Below are 17933 nucleotides of genomic sequence, written 5' to 3' on the forward strand. Positions count from 1 at the left end.
CTCACTCTCAAAATCTCGGCCTCCCAGGTTTGTCAGTTTCAAAAATTTGAACAGCATAGACGTACCCGAATCTGTAATTTTACACTATGATGAATTATTGTAGACAGCTGAATGCTCTATTTAGTGTGCAGACGGTCAAAGTGTAGTGTCGCATTCTCCAACCCAGTCTTGTGAATTCAATGGTTTACTCGCTATAGATGTAGATAGCCTTGTGAACATGGGGGAAGTTGGACCAAGTTGTGCGGGGATAAGAACTTCTTCTAAAATGTCAATAGTCTTGCTTTAGTTTCTGTCGGTGTGCATCCATTGGTGTGTTAAATTTGGAACTGTTCGAGTCATATATAATTCGGGTCAGGTAAAGCATACGATCCATCTGCTGCCCCAACTTAACTGAGATGATTGTATCAGCAAACTAAGCTCTCAGTCAAGTCATATGAATATGCTATGGATGGTTTTTCATGGAGCTTATTAGTGAAGGTTTGAGGATGGTGGTGAGAGTAGAAAATTAAAATGCCAGTCTATCATGATCTGAGTAGATAAGAAATGGTCGTTTGGTTTCTACTCATTGTGTAGGCAGAGGTCCATGATTTTTCTCTTTCCCGCTTCAGCTAGCCGTCTCCCGTGACAGAACTGAAATGCTGTTATCCGACCCGTTTTCGGCCACTCCGAGGGTGTTTGAGATTTTCAGTCTTCTAGCGTGAGATAGCTCCTAGAGTATAGTTCGAGAGACCCTATGAGGGCTAAGCCATTTAATTAGATCTTTGTAAGAAATGAAAGGCATTTTCCCTGCCTTGAGGAGTTATATGCACTATGTCGATATAATGTTTTCATTGCAAACCCATACCCGGTGCTGCTGTTGCTTGGTTTCGAATTTACATGCGATAGCACTATCTTTTACATGTTAGTTCCCTCCTCATGCAGGACGAGGGCAAAAGATCAACAGAAAGCGAAGCAATGAATAATCACGACAGCACTTAGCCATGCCGTTCAGAGGAGCGACTTCTCAGCACCTCAATCTATTCCCCTTCTTAATTCTTATGAAATAAATGAGAAAGATTTTATTATGCATATAGATAATATTTAATAATCTTGAATTTTTTAAATAAAAATTAATATTTCATCACATCAATATTAAAATGAAATTAAGTATATATGTTAATATATGGTTACATGGACAACTTCAGTATATATAGGGAAAAAAGTATATATAAATTATATGATTTTGTATATATCTATTTTTTAAAAATAGATTAGATATTATTATATATATATATATATATGACTAATATTTTCTTACGAATCAAATTTGTTCATCAAAAAAAGAAAACAAATTAAGTTATATTTTATCTAGATTCTATATGGTAATTATAAATAGGAATTACCATACACATACACATGAGCATATTCAGCTCTCAAACAATACGTTTACAACTAGACGCGAGGTTTCGAAACGTATATTCATCTCTAGATGCAAGTGAGTTAATTAAATTTATATTTTGATTTTTTTTCTCTCATTTTATCTTAATTTTTAATATTTTATTTTATCTAATTTTTACTTTTTTTTCCTCATATTCTTTCTCAAGATTGATTATTTGAGTTTCATATCTCGAATGGTTACCCTAAGTTCATCTACCACTACATGTGAAGATTATTTGTTTATTTTATTAGTTTTATTTCACTTTTAACTCTCGAATGAATTTCTCGTTTTAATTTTTAATTATAATTGCATTTTTAGATTAGTATACTATCTCGTGCAATACACAGGCTCTACAACTACTAAGAAATAAAGAAAGAAGTCATGAATGGAATTGTGAGCTGTGATCTTCTTTCTCCACGCCATGAAGATGAGTTCATCCTGACAGAGCGTCCCAAGTTGGTAGTATTCTCGAGGCCGATAATAACATATGTCGGTCGACTTTTTTTCTTTTATGTCTATTTTATTTATGATGTCCGCTTTCCTCAGTTCCTTGTTATGTTCGACCATCTTGTGATGGCTGGTTCTTCAGTAACTTTTGCGTCCAACTGATGTGTGCTTTCGGCATGTGCTTGGGGGAGGTGCTCTGGGCGGGACCTCCTTGGGCCCATCGGGGTGGACTGTTTTGACTATTTGGGCAGCATGGGCCAAGTTGTGGGCACATTGGGCAGTACCTTGCCGTGAGGCAATTTAAGGTATAGCCTATTGTGCTTCCGACCTCGTTGCTCCTTGAGCATGTTAACCGTATGCCTGTGCCTTGAGTTGCCACTTGTTTTGAGGCTATAATTTGATGCCTTTACAAACAACTTTTTGATTCTGTTTCTTTTGGCTACGGCACTAAGAAAGAGCACAGGAACTCAGGGAACTGAATGAGGGTCTTTTATCGTAATTAGGGGTTGTCAAATACTTTGACTGTCGAAATTTTGAGATGACTCACAACTTGGGTATCAAATCTCTTTCAAACAGAGTTTGATGCTGATCGGTTGGTTCTTGATTTGACTTGTGGCTCTTGCTTTTGTCATTGAGGCCGTTTGTTTCCCCGAATTGGCGGAGATTTTTCGTTGTTTCAGGGTTAGAGCCTTTTTCATTAGGCAAATGGAGTTGGGAGTGGCTGTGACTCGCTTGCAATATATGATATCCCTAGCTAGGTAGGGACTTCTGTATTGTGATGAATCATCCACATCCTTCTTCTGTAATTAATTAATGATTTGATTACATTTAAACTGGTGAGGCGACCCAATTTCCTTGAATAAGATAAACCGTTACATTACATCTTCCACAATGAAGCTTGAAAGCCAAAAGCTCCTCCTTCAGTGCTATGCATTTCTTCCATAATTAATTTATATGGCAATGGAGTTTCAGACAAAATCCTCTGCAGGGCCAGTGTCCGTGTCTCCTGTTCTTCTTCTCCTATTGATGGTGATGGGTCAGCTTCCCTGCCTCTCATCAGCTCTGCAACACATCGTTGGAGGCTCGGAGTGGACCATCCCGCCATTTCCCGGTTTCTACGCCAACTGGTCCTCCTCTCGCCGTTTCTTCACTGGCGACACTCTCTGTAACCAGTCCTAGCTTTCCTTTTCGATCACTTCCAGTTCCCAGCATTCTTCACCCCCCCGTTTACGTTTCTTTGATTTCAATCCCCAACTTCCTTGCAGATTTCGACTTCGAGCCTTGGTTCTATAATGTAATGCAAGTGTCGAAGCTAGAGTACGAAGCCTGCACAGCAGGCAATCCATTCCGGGCATTCGACTCGAGCCCTGCCACCGTCCTGTTGATCCAGGAAGGCGAGTCTTATTTCATCTGCAACGTCTCCAACTATTGCTCGCTCGGGCAGAAAGTATCGGTTATAGCATCCCGTCGTTCCTGCATAAGTTTCCCGACAACCACGTCACCTTCTCCCGCTCCATTCTCGCCCACTCCAGCTTTATCACCGTGGGAACCGGCTCCAACCGAAAGAAATGGAACTGGATCCCCTGCTCCTCCTACAGGTCCCACGCCATCGACCACTGCCGATTCTCACTCATCGGCCGGCCGCCTCTTTCACGGTTGGTTCATCAAGGTGTCCTTCATAACGATTCAGCTCGTATTTTCCCTGTTTTCGTGTGGAAGTGGAACCATACTAAGCAACTGACTGAACAGTGTCTATAAGTTTTTGGCATTGTAAAGGCATACAGACAGACTACAGAGTTGTCGGTTGAACAGATTTAGGAAGAAGACCAACGGCCGAAAATGTTTTAAATTATTATTAATTTGCCCATTGCTGCTTGATCAATTAATAGGGGTAAATTAATTGGCTTTGATTATCTTTCACATCCAACACCCCCACTTGTCCTCCACTACTCAAAAAAAAAAAAGATCGACCAAGTGGAAACCTTTTCTTGCCACTAAAACTCAATTTACAAACCTTTTTTAAAGGAAGTGAAATATATTTATGTATTTCCTTTTTGATAGGTGAATGCATATTGCACGGCGGCTTCTTTATTCTAACTATATACAGAAAATGATTATTGTCGTTATAAAGGAAATGAAATATAAATTTGTGCTTATCCAATATATATATATAAATTGCAGTTCGTTTTTTCTTCATTTTCAGGGGAGTTAAATCGATTTATCTAATCTGGCAAACCAAGATATATATATATATATACATATTTACCCTGAATGTGTGTATCTATATATATAATATTGTATACGTCCTTGGTAGAAAATTTTCTATTTTTCTGGACTACGAAATAAAGCGGCATGCTCAAAACACACAGTAGAGTGTGCCCCACAACATTTAGGCAGTCCATTCGTAAAGTAATTGATGCTGGGATTTTTCCCTTTAATTTATTATTCCACAATTTTATGAAGTACTATATAACAATTTAAACTCGTATACTAAGACTGGTAGATGAACCCTAGTTAGCCATGATATCAAAATCAAAAAATTTTTTTTTTGGCGCTGGAATATCAAAATCAAATTCAAAATGTCATCGAGAAAGATCTCATATACATTAATATTACATGTTCGATTTAATTCTCCCTTCGTATGTAACGTATAATATGATGTGGTCCCCGATCAAAGAAAGGATCGATCGCAACCGCGTTGACATTCTAAAATAACTAATGTAATTAGCATATATATAATTTAGTATGCGGTAGTAAACGTAATTATCGTATTATTATATTATGCAACTATATGTGCACATATAATATATATCCAATGGCTCAGATCCTCCCTGCTGCTAGCTCATCCTCGAACAGTAATCAATCGGATGAGCACCATCAACGGCATCCTCCCTCCTCTCGGCGTCCTATTGTTCCTCACGGTCATCGTCCTCCTCTCCTACTTCTATGCTCGCAGGCGACAAGACTCAGACACTTCGGTCCGACTCGCCGGGGCTTCGGCGCCGAGCGATCACGACAGTACCGATGGGGATGATGATGAGGATCGAGAGCTCGGGCTTGACGAAGCTACCATCCTTAGCTACCCGAAGCTCCAGTACTCGCAAGCAGCCAAGGACGTCGGCGAGGCAGATCTCGACGATTCGAATAATACTTGCCCCGTTTGCTTGCTGGATTACCAGGAGACTGACACTGTTAGGGTTCTGCCGGAGTGCAAGCATTTCTTTCACCACACGTGTGTGGACCCGTGGTTGAAGCTGCATTCGACTTGCCCGATCTGCAGGGAGCAATTGATCAGGGTGACGGATTTCCACGGGGATGGGATCAGTAGTCCGGGTTCGACACGACGTCAGGAGTCGAACCCTTCTTTTACAGTGTTCATGCGTCCATGAACAATTCGGTGAAGAATGCAATCAATTAATCATTTTGGAATTTTGGCGATGTTTGAGCTTAGTTTAATTTGAAAGTTAAATGTACCTCTTGATCAGTTGTAGGTTCTTTCAGGGGTACCTGATCATCAATATTTAGTGTAGTTAGGGCTACCCACCTACCACAGCCAGCCTATCGAGCTAATTAATTGTATCACTATCACCTCTTTTTTCTTTTTCTTTTTCTTTTTCTTTTCATCATCGAATATGCAAAGCAAAGGTGCTAGTTAGAGTTGGTCGCAGAGGGCAGGGCGTTACGTACATATGTGAATGTTATATATATGTTGATGAATAATATCTTCTTGCTTTGTTCCACCAATAAATTTGAAGAAATTGTTGTTATTGGCAGGAGGCGGGGATCCCGATCGATGGTTCCATTCCATTGATTGTGGTGGTTTTATCGTACTGGCCATTGGGAAATTTATTGATACGTGTAAGAATATACTTGGCTGACTCAATTGGTTTGGAATTTTTTTTGAATCTTCTAAATACCCATGCGATTTCTATTATGTTTTTCGACTGATTATTACTCGGACAGGACAGGATAGGATAGGATGGCTAATGGCTAATGGCTAATGGCTGCGCTGCGGATTTTTTTTTTTTCGTTTTAATTAAGCTGCTAAAATAATCACAAAGACAACTACATGTTCTCTCTTGAATTTTTTTGTTTTCCTCCGACCCGAAACTGACCAGTGGTCAAGACCCTTTCGAGTAGACTAAGAGCGAGTGGTTTTTATTGATCGAACCAGTTGCGATGGCATCAAACAATTGACTAGGTCAACTACCTATAATTTTACTGGCACGTCCTTTACTTTCTGAAAAGGTTATATAAGTGATTAAAATTAAATAAATTGCTTAAACAACACACCATCCCGTTTGATGATAGAGAACCAGAGAGAGAGAGAGAGAGAGAGATTTGACAAATTGCGTGGCTCTTATTTTTTTTAACCTCAGCAAGTTTTAGTCAACTCCGTAACTACATTTTCAGAATCGTTCTTCAGGAGAACTAAACTTGTAATAATAACGTAAAGAAACACAGACAGGAGATGTCAATGGGGGTTGATGATGATTTTGCAATTTCTAACAGAATTTGTTTGCGAAGATTAATTAAGAATGTAGCCCACTTAAGTTAGCCCATCCTCGTGCGCAGTTTTATATCAATAGAATAGGATGGGATCAGGTAGGATATAGGAATAAATGTTGGCCCAATGCGGCAATAAAGGGGCCAAGAAGCCTCTAGATAGAGAGAGAGAGAGAGAGAGAGAGAGAGAGCAGCAGCAGCAAACTGTTGGATAATAGAAGATCATTGTCACCATCATCATCAACGTCAGATTATAAAAATGGCAAAAGAATCCAAAACCCAGTTCAATTCAGGCCCCTAATGTTCCTCCTTTCCCCCCTACTATATTACTACTTATACTGTAAAAAAAAAAAAAAGCACACTTGAAAAATTACTTGCCATGACAATAAACAATAAAAAGTCGACACACTAGCCCCCCACTTTCATCACCGTCTTCGGATATTACCTGTCCCACCTAAGCAGCTTCACTTGGTCCTACAGCTTCGAAGAAGAGAATCTCCTGCACTGCACACAAACCGATCATTGCTGCGCGCATTGCACCCTCTGGGCTCCTCCGGGCATGTCGTCGTCCTCCTCGTACGCCTCCTGGGCCTGTGCATGCGCCTTCCTCCTCATCTCCTCCTCGATGTTCACATCGTGCAGGGTTGTCTCTTCACACTCATCCAGCTCCATGTCTGTCAGCTGCACCGATGTCCTTGGGGGTAGTATTGTCTCCAGTGCCTTGCACTGGTCTGGGATCAACGATTCCGGGAAGTCCACCGAAAAGTGGATGTACAGCTTCCCCTTCATGAAGGATCTCTGGTACATGGGCATCCCTTCATCATTTATAGCCTTGAATTGATCTGTACAACCAACTCACCAGTCAAGCCTCCATAATTCAACCGATTACCAGATTTGGCAGGCTATGCATGCATGTAAATCTCATACAGTGACTAACAGTCAATCAGTTGTAAGACCATAGAGAAATACACCCTTAAGGGTCAAATTTTACTAGCCATCAAGCAACGATCGTCATTATTTAACGCTGTCAGTAGACACAGCTCACTCACCAGGCTTGACCACTTCCCCGGGTTGAGACTTAATCAGCAGCTGCCTACCATCCATATGTGTCAAGATAAATTGGAAGCCACAGAGTGCCTCCGTAAGCGACAATGTGTGTTCATAGAACAAGTCATCACCCTTTCTTTTGAACTTAGGGTGCTCCTTCTGTTGCAGGACAAAAACTATGTCTCCCGTGATAGTGTCGGGCTGCAAGCCAAAAAGATGAGACAAATCAGAACAATCCCATCAACAACATGGAACTACAACCAACACATATTAACACTACTAGAAAGTGCATTAACCCCAATGACAAATAAGTTATGACACTCCTCCAATACAGCGACAGGGAGCATAAATCCAACATTTATTTTAACTTACCGCCTCATCAGCTTCTCCCGGGAATGTTATCTTCTGTCCGTTCTGCATACCCTTCTCAACAATGACTTCCAACACTTTCTTCTCTTGCACGACCTTTTCACCCTTGCACTGAGGGCAGCGGTCCTTGTCATTGATGGTCTCACCAGTACCCTTGCACTCATTGCAAGCATGCTGCATTTGTTGGATCATTGAAGGACCAAGGTGTCTAATAGAAACCTTCATACCGGTACCCTGACAGCCCGCACATTTCATCGATGCACCAGACTTGGACCCTTTACTGTAAATTATTACAAGTCCAGAAAACTCGTCAGCATCCTATACATATACCAGCAAGATCATCATAACAAGATTCAAGTACGCACCCTTTGCACTTGGAGCATATTACGTTGCGAGATAGAGATAGCTTCTTGGATGTACCATTGTAGAGATCTTCCAAGGAAACCTTAAGAGGGTGGATAACATCCTCACCCCTCCTCTGCCTTCGGCCTCGGCTGCTGCCACCACCTGGGAACAAGATGAAATTATTAGGATGGCAATAGAAGTCACATCGCATAAAAGGGAACAAACTAGTGAAAAAATATATCTGCAAAGACTAGACAAATGCTATGATGAATATCATATCCGAGATTTAGAATGAGCTTAAACCGAAATGCAACAGGGGGCTATTGCAGCTTTTGTGTGTGCGTGCGTGTATGTACGTGCGCGCGCGAGTGCTGATTCTTACCACCAAACGGGCTGCCACCAAAGAAAGACTGGAAAATGTCAAAGGGATCATGCCCACCGCCTCCACCGCCCATTCCTTCCTTGAGGGCATCCTCGCCATACTGATCATAAATTTCACGTTTCTCTGGGTCACTTAGAACCTCATAGGCTTGAGCCAACTCCTTAAACTGCAATGCGAAATGATTGAACAAGAAGATAAGTACAGTTCAGGTGCCGCTTAAAAGAGGCCACAGACACACATAAAGCCAAAGTGAGCGTCCGGGTCAAGGAACCAAAACTAATTGTAGATCAGATCGTATATGCAGAAGAATTAAGCACATGAAGAACTCAAACAGTTCTAGAAACAGCAAGATACATCTCTGATACATTGAAGGCATTCGCTTGAGATTCATGTGCACTAATGCTCGCGACCATATTTCATGGCAAGTTTAAGAAACATCCTACATTTCTCAATCCTATCAAGTTCTTTCACTGCATAGCATCTAATGCTCATTCTCAGCTCAAGTAGCTACGTCTCGCCAGAAAATATACTCTCTTTTTTTTTTCCAACTGGTCCAGATAACCTGAGTAACCCTGAAAATTGTCGGACAAATTCAAAGACCCAAAATTTAACGTGCGAATTGGACAACTGATATAAAGGACGCGATTGCTGCGAGCTCAAAATTATATGACAACATCACAGATAATTACGAGGCTGTAGATCACAAATTGACAACACGGAGTGAACAGAGAAATCAGCAAATCCGATCAGATTCCCAAATCAAACCCAATCAACAAAGGAGAACGTCGATCACACAAATCGACCGGTGGCGTGGGCAGCAGAGCAGTACCTTCTCGGGGTCACCGCCCTTATCCGGGTGGTTCTTGATGGCGGCTTTCCTGTAGGCCTTCTTGAGATCGTCCTGGGAGGCATTCTTGGGGACACCGAGGATCTCATAGTACCTGGTATTGTCACTCTTCTTGGGCGCTCTCCCAAACATCTCGTCTCACTTGGCAAATCTCACACAGAATCTGCAAAAGGAAACAACTGCAATCGAATCCAAGAGCGGTACGAAACACCGAATCTGAGATGAAGGGATCGGAATCAGAGATGGGGAGAGATCACACGCAGACCTGGTATGGAATCGACAGACTTTGGGTGAGAGAGCTGAGAAACGCGAGGGTTTGAGAGGACGAGCAAGCTGCAGATCGAGAGCGTGGGGGTGAAGAGAGAGAGAGAGAGAGAGACAAATAATGTGTTAGGTCTGGAATTATATAGGCAGAGGATGGACGGTCAGGATCTGAAGTAGAGAAGGCAAATAGCAAGGCGGAAGGATCTAGAAACTCTCTCCCATACCATACGGGACTTGTGTGGGGTTTCAGTAAAGATCCGCGTCCACTAAAATGATTTTTTTTTAATTATAAAGCCGGTTCAAAGTTTTAATATAATAAAAAAAATCGTAAATAATTAATAGAATAATATAATTATTTCATTAGATGTCGAGCCTGAACATCTCTATATTAAAAAATAAAAATATAGATTATTGCATTATATTCTCTTTTGATCACTAAAATAATTTTTAATTAAAGGAAAATTTTGTTTTGTCAGCCAAATGAGACTTTTCTTGTTGGTCCTCTCAACTTGCACAATTATACATACATGTGTGTAAAAATACATAACATGTCGTATTTATTTATTAATGTCTATATGCACGTCTTAGTCTAACCTTTGACTGACCCATTAAAGCCTCCTATATATATATAGAGAGAGAGAGATGGGAGAAAGTTCTCCCGTAACTTCATGATAATCTAACACGGACCTCGCTTGTTGTTGCGAATCGTCATAAACAAAGAAAAAGAAAGGGAATGGGATGAATCGACAGCAAATGGGGCGTGGATTTGGTACCTCAAGGCACCCCGGAAGTGCCTATTAATAGCATATTTGCTCGAGCCCTTGTTATAGTTATGGACATCCTATCGGGACGAAGCCGCCGTGTAACAGGAGAGTTCGAGTGGGCAATGATAATACTTTTCTTTAGCTTATAGTTATAGTAAGAACACCATGAGAAGAGAAATTAGAAAAGCATGTGAGGTGGGTTCTGATAAATTAACTATCGTCTTTTAAAAATTTCCCTAGTAAAATAGTCTAAGAATCATCATTAGATAAAATAAATATCCCATGCATAAATTTTAAATATTTAATAAATGAATACGGCCAGTACGACTAATCCTGTGTCAAGTTTGAAATCTCTTAGTTATCAAGTAAGGAGTGCGTCACTACGCTATACCCTCTTTGAGTATTCTCTTCTTTCTCTTAAGGCTTGGTTTTGGAGTACTATTGCTGAAACAAAAGTAGTGGAATATAATTGCAGAAAAATAAGTGTTGATATTAGAATAAGCAAAAACATTTGGAAAGTATTAATTTGAAACTGTTGAAATTAAAAATAATATTTATTGAAACTGTTGAAATAAAAAATAATGTTTAAAATGGATAATAAATATAATCAATTTTTATAAGGACAAATTAACACGTTGGAGAAAATCACATTTCCAATAACAGAAATTAGCTTAATCATGATTTAAAAAAAAATTCACCAAACGTTGCTTATACTTAAAACTCAATAAAAAAAAACACTTATTCAATTGCAATCGCACTCTCGAACGAAGCATTAATCGCAGAAGCTATTAATCTTTGTAATTAGTAAATTTAGTAAAAAATGAAAACTGTATATTTAGCCTTTTCTAAAATTACGCAAATGGTACAGTTAACCAATTAATACGTTGGTTAAAAGTGTGATAGTAAACTTTGTGAAGAATCGGAGCACGGGCATGCCGCTAGTTAATAACAATAGAGAGAAAATTCCGACTAGGTAATTGGGCTGGTGGGCTTGGGCATAAATTGAAAGCCCATTGACCACATGTACAGGCCCATCGACGAGTTAAGATGAAGCCCACTGGACTGAGAAAGCCCATTTACCAAAAAAGTAAAGAAGTTAATGCAAGGCCCGAAAGTGAATCTAAGGAGAAAAGGAAACGAATCCACTCGAAGTGCAGGGGAAGTTTACCCATCAATCTCCGAGTTTTTGCTCAAATGGTCTTCTTTCTGAAACTATTTCCGTAATAGTTTTCTTGACAAACTATTTGGCATAATAGTCTTACAATATCTTTCATTTGTTTTCTAGTCCCTAAAAATTTTTCACTATTTTATTTTTAAGTCCCTTTATGAAACTTATAAAATAAATGATGGAAAAAATATATATAAAAAAACGAAAGGCAGGGTAAAATTACGAACGGAGAGGTGGTGGGTAAGGCAGTCATACTTCCTTCACCTAAACCGGAACTTAATTTAGCGGTTCTTTCCAAAAGACGTGATTTCCGAATCAAACCGCGGCATGCCATAGGTTGGGCATGCCATGGTTCGATTCGAAAATCATGCTGAAACAAAAACAAAATGCTTTAATTTTTTGGCTTAAAAATGCTTCTATACAGTTCGAGGTTATAAGTTCAGACCATAACTTATTTTATGAGATATAGTCAAATCAAATATAACCCATTTTTTATTTCGTTAACTAAATTTTTTCTTAAAAAATTATTAGATTAGAAAGAAATAATTGGGTTCGGCTACATTGGACACAATTGTCATGAATCAAACAGTAAACAAAATTGATTTTAGATTAGTATTTTTCTTATTTCATTATTCAATTATTGAGTTATTTTACTTATCTTAGCATATTATTTTAGTATTTTTTTAAAATAAATTTTACTAAAGCTGTTAGGTTTAGTGGACCGTAGTTCATCGGATTGAATACAATAAATTTATTATCGAATTTCTTTTTGGTTAAAATCGCATGGAATTAGAATCAATTTGAGAAGTTAGATTCTTGTTTATTAGATTCGATTGGACTCATAGATTAATTAAATTGTTTTTGTGTTCTTTGTACACCCCTAGGTTCCACCCCAACATTGACCACGATCCTCAAGATCACCAGACTCACGTAAAATATTTGCCTTTTTTTTTTTAATCACAAAGTGATTAAGATTTGAATTTATCACTCGAACTTAATCATTTTGTTTTTAGTTCGACACGAGCAAACAGAAGCAAACCATGCTCACCTCCGCCGCCCCCCCTCATTCTCCCTATTTTATATTAAGTTGCTTTTCTTTTTATTTTTCAGTTTATAAGTTTATGAAAGGGACATCAAATAAAATAGTAAAAGAGTTTCAGGAACTTTTTTTTCGATAATAGAGTTTCAGGGGCTTTAGAAACAAATGAAGAAGTTTTATAAGACCAATGTAGAAAATATTTCTTAAAGAAAGATTATTACGAAAAATAATTTCAAAAATATAAGAATATATTGGACAAAGACTCTCCATCTCCTCCGTCAGTTTCACTTCCTGCCGCAGCAGCCCCACCACCACCATCTGCTGACATCTCCTCTCTCTCTCTCTCTCTCTCTCTCTCTCGTGTCAGTCACTCTGCCTGCTCTGCAGTTTCTACTCTGCTTGCACTTCGTTCCAGTCTGAAGAAGAAGCCAAAACAGACCTTGCATGCTTTTCCTCTCTCTCTCTCCCTCTTCCCTTTTGATTGGTAAGTGTCACTTTCTTCCTCCTCTTTCCTCCTCCTCCTCCTCGAAATCAAATCCATTTCTTGCTTCGCTGACCCTCCAGCCTCCAAGATGACACCTTTTCCACGGTTTCTCTCTCTTCCCGGGCAGCACCCATACCCTTTCTAGCTTCGCATCTCACTCTACCCTCAGAGGAAGAGAAACCGTCGCCCAGTCCATCCCACCATGTTCTCATCTCCCCTCGTGGTCTGCTTTGCACTGTTCCTCTCCCTCCCCGTGGTCTACCTCTTCTCCTCCAGCATTCTCCCCTCCAAGGCCGCCGCCCCTGTTCCCTCCTCGCCCCTTATCCTGCCTTCCGCCGCCGCGTCCGATGAGCTCGATGACCTCTCGCTGTTTCGCAGGGCAGCCACCCCGGCAGGACGCCCTCCAAAGTGCAACCGGTTGGGCCTCAAGAAGCCGCGGCCCAAGATCGCCTTCCTCTTCCTCACGAACTCCGACCTCACCTTCGCCCCTCTGTGGGAGCGCTTCTTCAAGGGCCATGACCACCTCTACAACATCTACATCCACGCCGACCCGGCCATGAAGTCGAGCAACACCAACTCCAGCTCACGGACCAGCACCGCGTCCTCTGGCAAAAGAGTGCGGCTCACTGGTTCGCGCAAGCACAGTAACCACCTTTTGCTCTCCTGGCCTGCAAGGTCGATATGGGATTCGGGATACCGGTCTCCTGGAGGAGTTTTCGATGGCCGATTCATCGTGTCGAAACGGACTGAACGGGCGACGCCAGCGCTGATAGCGGCTGCCCGGAGGCTCCTCGCCTCCGCCCTGCTTGACGACCCGGCAAACTTCTACTTCGCCCTAGTCTCCCAACACTGCATCCCTCTCCACTCCTTCAGCTTCATGTACAAAACCCTCTTCGGAAACTCCCTCGAAGCCGTCCAGGCCTACATTAACCCCTCCAAATTCCCCAGTTTCATCGAGATCCTTTCTGACGAGCCGAACCTTTATGAACGGTACACAGCTCGAGGAGAGGATGTCATGCTACCGGAAGTTCCTTTCGAGCAATTCCGAGTGGGGTCTCAGTTCTTCATGTTAACCAGGAGGCACTCTTTGCTGGCGATCAAGGACCGGAAGCTGTGGAGGAAATTTAGGCTGCCCTGTTTAAATAAGGAGTCGTGTTACCCCGAAGAGCACTATTTCCCTACGCTGCTATCGATGGCAGACCCGAAGGGTTGCGGCCATTATACGCTCACGAGGGTGAACTGGACGGGCAGTTTCGACGGGCACCCTCATTTATACGGGCCTGATGAGATCTCGCCCGACCTTGTTTACCAGTTGAGGGAGTCAGACTTGGGTTATTCGCACTTCTTCGCAAGGAAATTTTCGCCAGAGTCCTTGCGGCCACTGATGGATATGGCCGATGACATCATTTTCGGGACTGAAATCAGCTCCTCCGGTGACTCGGTGAGTGAATGGACCATCCTTTTCATTTATTTTATTTCTATTGTTGTGCCAACATGGATGATGATTGACAAGAACTGATAATCCGAGCTGGAAGTACGGGCCAAAGTTAGATTTTTGTTCTGTGAGATAGCCAAACTGAACGAAAACAGTTTAAAGTTGTGACCTTTAGGGGTGCCCCTTTTGGTTCCCAATTTGGGAATTGTTCATAACTTGATAGTTCTTAGTTTATATGAAAACCTCTGATTTTGGTGTCGTGAACTTGTGATTTGTGACATAATCTTTGATTGATTAGTCAGTTTATATGTCAGAGTCACAATTTCTTTTCATGGTTCGATCTCGCATACTAACTAGGAGTGATTTTTGCTTGCTGCTTAACTGATTTATATGGAAATAGCTTATATTTTGCACTCACGTGGTGGTTTTATAGTGTTTGATGACTCGGTCTCCTGTTCTTGCCACAAAAACACTAAGATCTGCCGATTTCTTTCTTTATTCTTTCTGCCAATTCAAGAGCTGTAAATTTTGAAGTGCTTTGGATGGAAAACGTGTGAAGAACTACAATTGGAATTTTTTTCTAAGTTAGAAACAATGATGTTGAGCTGCGTTCATTGCCCTTGCCGACCAAAAAGAACTAGTACCATAGATGGAATTGGAAAAATTAGTACCATACACGTTACGTTCATCAGAATTGTGTCCCTTTCAGGAGCTGGGACAAGATAAATGCTTTTGTCTGGCAATGCAATCGAAAGAACGGTTGCCCGCCTAGTCGTGCGGGTATAGGTACGCATCATCATGATCATGGTCACATATAAAATATAGAGTAGTCTACTGTCGGTATCATTGGATTGAATGCTACTGTTACGACTTTGAAAGATTAGGTTTATGAGAGGTCGTACTCGAGCTTAGGTGGGCACAGCGATGTGACCATGAACTTAACCTTATATGTGATGTAGCCCATGGTAATGAAGGGATTGGGTTGGGACACAGTTGGGTCACCAAGAAGGAGCACCTGTCTGTAATCTGTCCTGTGTTTGGTGTTTAAATGTGAAATTGTATGTCGGTTATATATATAAAAGGACTGAAAGATTGTGAAGTTTTATGAGGTCAGATGATGGGATTTGCCAACTTAATTATTATATATGCATTTCGTATGGGATTGTTGGCGTTGGATTAGAGAATCTGATTCTGAGGCCATCTTGTGTTTGTCCACATGGGAAGTCTAAAGTACAAAGACAAGCTCTGCTGTTTTGCATGCGTTTGAAAGTGACCCAAATAGAGGAAATGGCACTTTGCGTGTGTATGAATGTGTATATGTGTATGGATTGCATAAAGTAGCAGAAAGTAGAGAAAATGAAAGACTGCATTTGCCTTCTGATTGTGTTGGGTTACAAGGCAATGAATCAGTCTTGTTGGTCCGAATCTGATGATTGTGTGTGATTGAGTTGCGTTACAAGGCTATGATGAGTCACTCAGTCTAGGTCTGAATCTGACGATGATGGTGGTTGTCTTTCTCACGTTAGATCTTCTCTGCCCTGCAAACATTCGGATTTCATCTGGTGCCTTTGGAATTTATTTTTTTGGTTCAGGGAATCTGAGGAGGAGGGCATGCATACAAACAAGGAAGGAGAAGGGAGAGGGGGAGGGAAAGGAATCTTTTTGGCTTGGTGTGTTGGAGCTTGGGAGTGTTTGTGGGAATTTTATGAAAAAGAATAGAGTGAGTTCCCCAGCAGAACCCAGTCCAACAATATTATCCAATCAAATGAATGAATGAATGCCAATGGTCAGTCAATTGTAAGTATATTGGTGTTCTTGTCTGTCAGTGTCACTTCGCTTTGTAATGTAAATATAGAGAGTGAAAGGTGAGTCTGAGAGTGAGTGAATGAGTGAAATTGAGTGTCTAATTGCATATAAAGAGTGTCGCTCTTTTTTGCTTCTTTATTCTCCCTTTTATTTTGGGTTAAGTATAGCATGGAATGGGAGAGAGAGAAGGGATATGAATGAGCAATGCATAGAATCTGAGAGTGGATTAAGGAAAAAGCAAATGCCCAGGAAAAAAAAAAAAAAAAGTCTGGGAATTGCCTCTTTTTTCTTTATTTTCTGTATCGAGTGGTGATGGGATTAATTTTCTATCTTCTTCTATCCATTTGCTTGCTCTCAGACTTCTTTATTCCACATCCAACTTGCATTCTCTCCCCCTCTCACTCTCCCAATCTGCATTGAAGTCAACAGTTAATAATGACACGGGAAAACAGAAACAAGACAAAAAGTTGAGATCGAGCAAAGACGGATCTTGAAATTTAGTCCAAGGAGAGTGAAATTCTACAGGAAATAAATGAATAGTACAATCTGAAGTCAATGGGGGGCAAAAGACGATAACTTCATAGAAAAATTGGAAATTCGATAAAAATATTATAAATTTTGTAACTTTTCATGAGTCCGACAGTCCCCTCTCCCCTAAATCCATCCCTGAATCCGTCTCCTAAGCGATAGTTATTCATTAGGAATGATACTTGTATATGGTTTTCTTAAGATGAAAATCGACAAATGGTTGCCGTGCCGACAATATATACACACTGAGGGAATGCAGCTCATAAATGGAAGTGTGCAATATGAAGGCATCGAGTTAAAATAGTTACAAAAGTGAAAGTTGTATGCATCGTCATCGTCATCGTCATTTTATGTATGCACATTCCACAACTACTGTTTCCTTCAGTTATTATTAATAAGAGAGAATTGAAAGGGCCCATAATTATGGAGTGGGTCATTAAGTTTATAGGTAGGTGGTCTGGTCTGTTATATATGCGTGTATGCAACATTGTTTCTTAGTTGGGCTTATGGGCTTCAGCGGCGAATCTGTAGAGTTGGGCTTGAGCCCATATCTAGCAAATTTGCCTTCTTTTTTTCCTTTTATTTATATATTTCATGTAATTCCCACAAGACTAGAGTTAATGAATAATAAATAGAGTATATTTTTCTATTATATATTAATATAGGTAATATAAAAATAAATAAATAGAGATGTAAACGCATGATGATGTCAATGTCGGCTTATACATACGTACGTACAATAACACCAGTTATGAATGTATGCTTGATATCAATTGGAAACATAATGGAATTGGGCAACAACCAAAACAATAATAACAACAACAATTTATTAAGATGATGATGATGGTGACTGATAGACCCACCAATGCAACTTCAAAAGGAATAGGCCCTTTTTTTATTTTATTACCATTTTTCCCTATCTTTTTTCTATTTTGTTATATGTAACTTTTGATAATAAAAAAGAAAGCAATAAATATTCTCAAATCATTTTATAACATCTTAGTTTTATGTAAGTGGGGGCTGGCTTAAGTCTTTAACATATTGGAAGTTTTAAATGTTCTATCACAAGTTGACACCTAGCTTTG

At 40.3% G+C, this 17933-nt stretch overlaps 4 protein-coding genes across 6 annotated transcripts; 3 read left to right on the forward strand and 1 right to left on the reverse strand.

Moving 5' to 3' along the window:
* Positions 1 to 2656: 2656 nt before the first annotated feature.
* On the forward strand, positions 2657 to 4196 carry LOC116187177 (cucumber peeling cupredoxin-like). Its single transcript, XM_031515790.1, has 2 exons — positions 2657 to 3029; positions 3130 to 4196. The coding sequence occupies exons 1-2, from the start codon at positions 2819 to 2821 to the stop codon at positions 3603 to 3605; spliced, it is 687 nt and encodes a 228-aa protein (XP_031371650.1). The 5' UTR covers positions 2657 to 2818; the 3' UTR covers positions 3606 to 4196.
* Positions 4197 to 4540: 344 nt separating this feature from the next.
* On the forward strand, positions 4541 to 5608 carry LOC116187178 (putative RING-H2 finger protein ATL71). The gene has a single exon (XM_031515792.1). The coding sequence runs from the start codon at positions 4732 to 4734 to the stop codon at positions 5251 to 5253; it is 522 nt and encodes a 173-aa protein (XP_031371652.1). The 5' UTR covers positions 4541 to 4731; the 3' UTR covers positions 5254 to 5608.
* Positions 5609 to 6565: 957 nt separating this feature from the next.
* LOC116187175 (dnaJ protein homolog) lies at positions 6566 to 9777 on the reverse strand. 2 transcript variants are annotated; one of them, XM_031515788.1, is made up of 7 exons: positions 9626 to 9777; positions 9343 to 9523; positions 8514 to 8679; positions 8152 to 8293; positions 7790 to 8066; positions 7420 to 7618; positions 6890 to 7212 (listed from the first exon to the last, which is right to left on the reverse strand). In XM_031515788.1, the coding sequence occupies exons 2-7, from the start codon at positions 9490 to 9492 to the stop codon at positions 6890 to 6892; spliced, it is 1257 nt and encodes a 418-aa protein (XP_031371648.1). In that variant the 5' UTR covers positions 9493 to 9523; positions 9626 to 9777. The 2 variants fall into 2 exon arrangements, with proteins under 2 accessions (XP_031371647.1, XP_031371648.1); XM_031515787.1 differs by lacking the exon at positions 9626 to 9777 and having other exon boundaries at positions 6566 to 7212; positions 9343 to 9492.
* A 3303-nt stretch (positions 9778 to 13080) lies between these two features.
* Positions 13081 to 16661, forward strand: LOC116188464 (glycosyltransferase BC10-like). Of its 2 annotated transcripts, none has more exons than XM_031517845.1 (2): positions 13081 to 14520; positions 16107 to 16661. In XM_031517845.1, the coding sequence occupies exons 1-2, from the start codon at positions 13282 to 13284 to the stop codon at positions 16113 to 16115; spliced, it is 1248 nt and encodes a 415-aa protein (XP_031373705.1). In that variant the 5' UTR covers positions 13081 to 13281; the 3' UTR covers positions 16116 to 16661. The 2 variants fall into 2 exon arrangements, with proteins under 2 accessions (XP_031373705.1, XP_031373704.1); XM_031517844.1 differs by lacking the exon at positions 16107 to 16661 and adding an exon at positions 15224 to 16093.
* Positions 16662 to 17933: the final 1272 nt, after the last annotated feature.

The sequence above is a fragment of the Punica granatum genome, chromosome 8 (assembly GCF_007655135.1).
Source record: "Punica granatum isolate Tunisia-2019 chromosome 8, ASM765513v2, whole genome shotgun sequence".
Classification (NCBI taxonomy): domain Eukaryota; kingdom Viridiplantae; phylum Streptophyta; class Magnoliopsida; order Myrtales; family Lythraceae; genus Punica; species Punica granatum.

What these genes read in the sequence shown, in the direction of transcription:
- LOC116187175 (XM_031515787.1), bottom strand. Translation starts at nt 9,492, where the DNA reads ATGTTTGGGAGAGCGCCCAAGAAGAGTGACAATACCAGGTACTATGAG. An exon ending in AGGGCGGTGACCCCGAGAAG is followed by an intron (nt 8,680 to 9,342) that starts GTACTGCTCTGC and finishes TTCGCATTGCAG; the next exon opens with TTTAAGGAGTTGGCTCAAGC. An exon ending in CGGGAGAAGCTGATGAGGCG is followed by an intron (nt 7,619 to 7,789) that starts GTAAGTTAAAAT and finishes TTTGGCTTGCAG; the next exon opens with CCCGACACTATCACGGGAGA.
- LOC116187177 (XM_031515790.1), top strand. Translation starts at nt 2,819, where the DNA reads ATGGCAATGGAGTTTCAGACAAAATCCTCTGCAGGGCCAGTGTCCGTG. An exon ending in CTTCACTGGCGACACTCTCT is followed by an intron (nt 3,030 to 3,129) that starts GTAACCAGTCCT and finishes ACTTCCTTGCAG; the next exon opens with ATTTCGACTTCGAGCCTTGG.
- LOC116187178 (XM_031515792.1), top strand. Translation starts at nt 4,732, where the DNA reads ATGAGCACCATCAACGGCATCCTCCCTCCTCTCGGCGTCCTATTGTTC.
- LOC116188464 (XM_031517844.1), top strand. Translation starts at nt 13,282, where the DNA reads ATGTTCTCATCTCCCCTCGTGGTCTGCTTTGCACTGTTCCTCTCCCTC. An exon ending in TCAGCTCCTCCGGTGACTCG is followed by an intron (nt 14,521 to 15,223) that starts GTGAGTGAATGG and finishes TGTCCCTTTCAG; the next exon opens with GAGCTGGGACAAGATAAATG.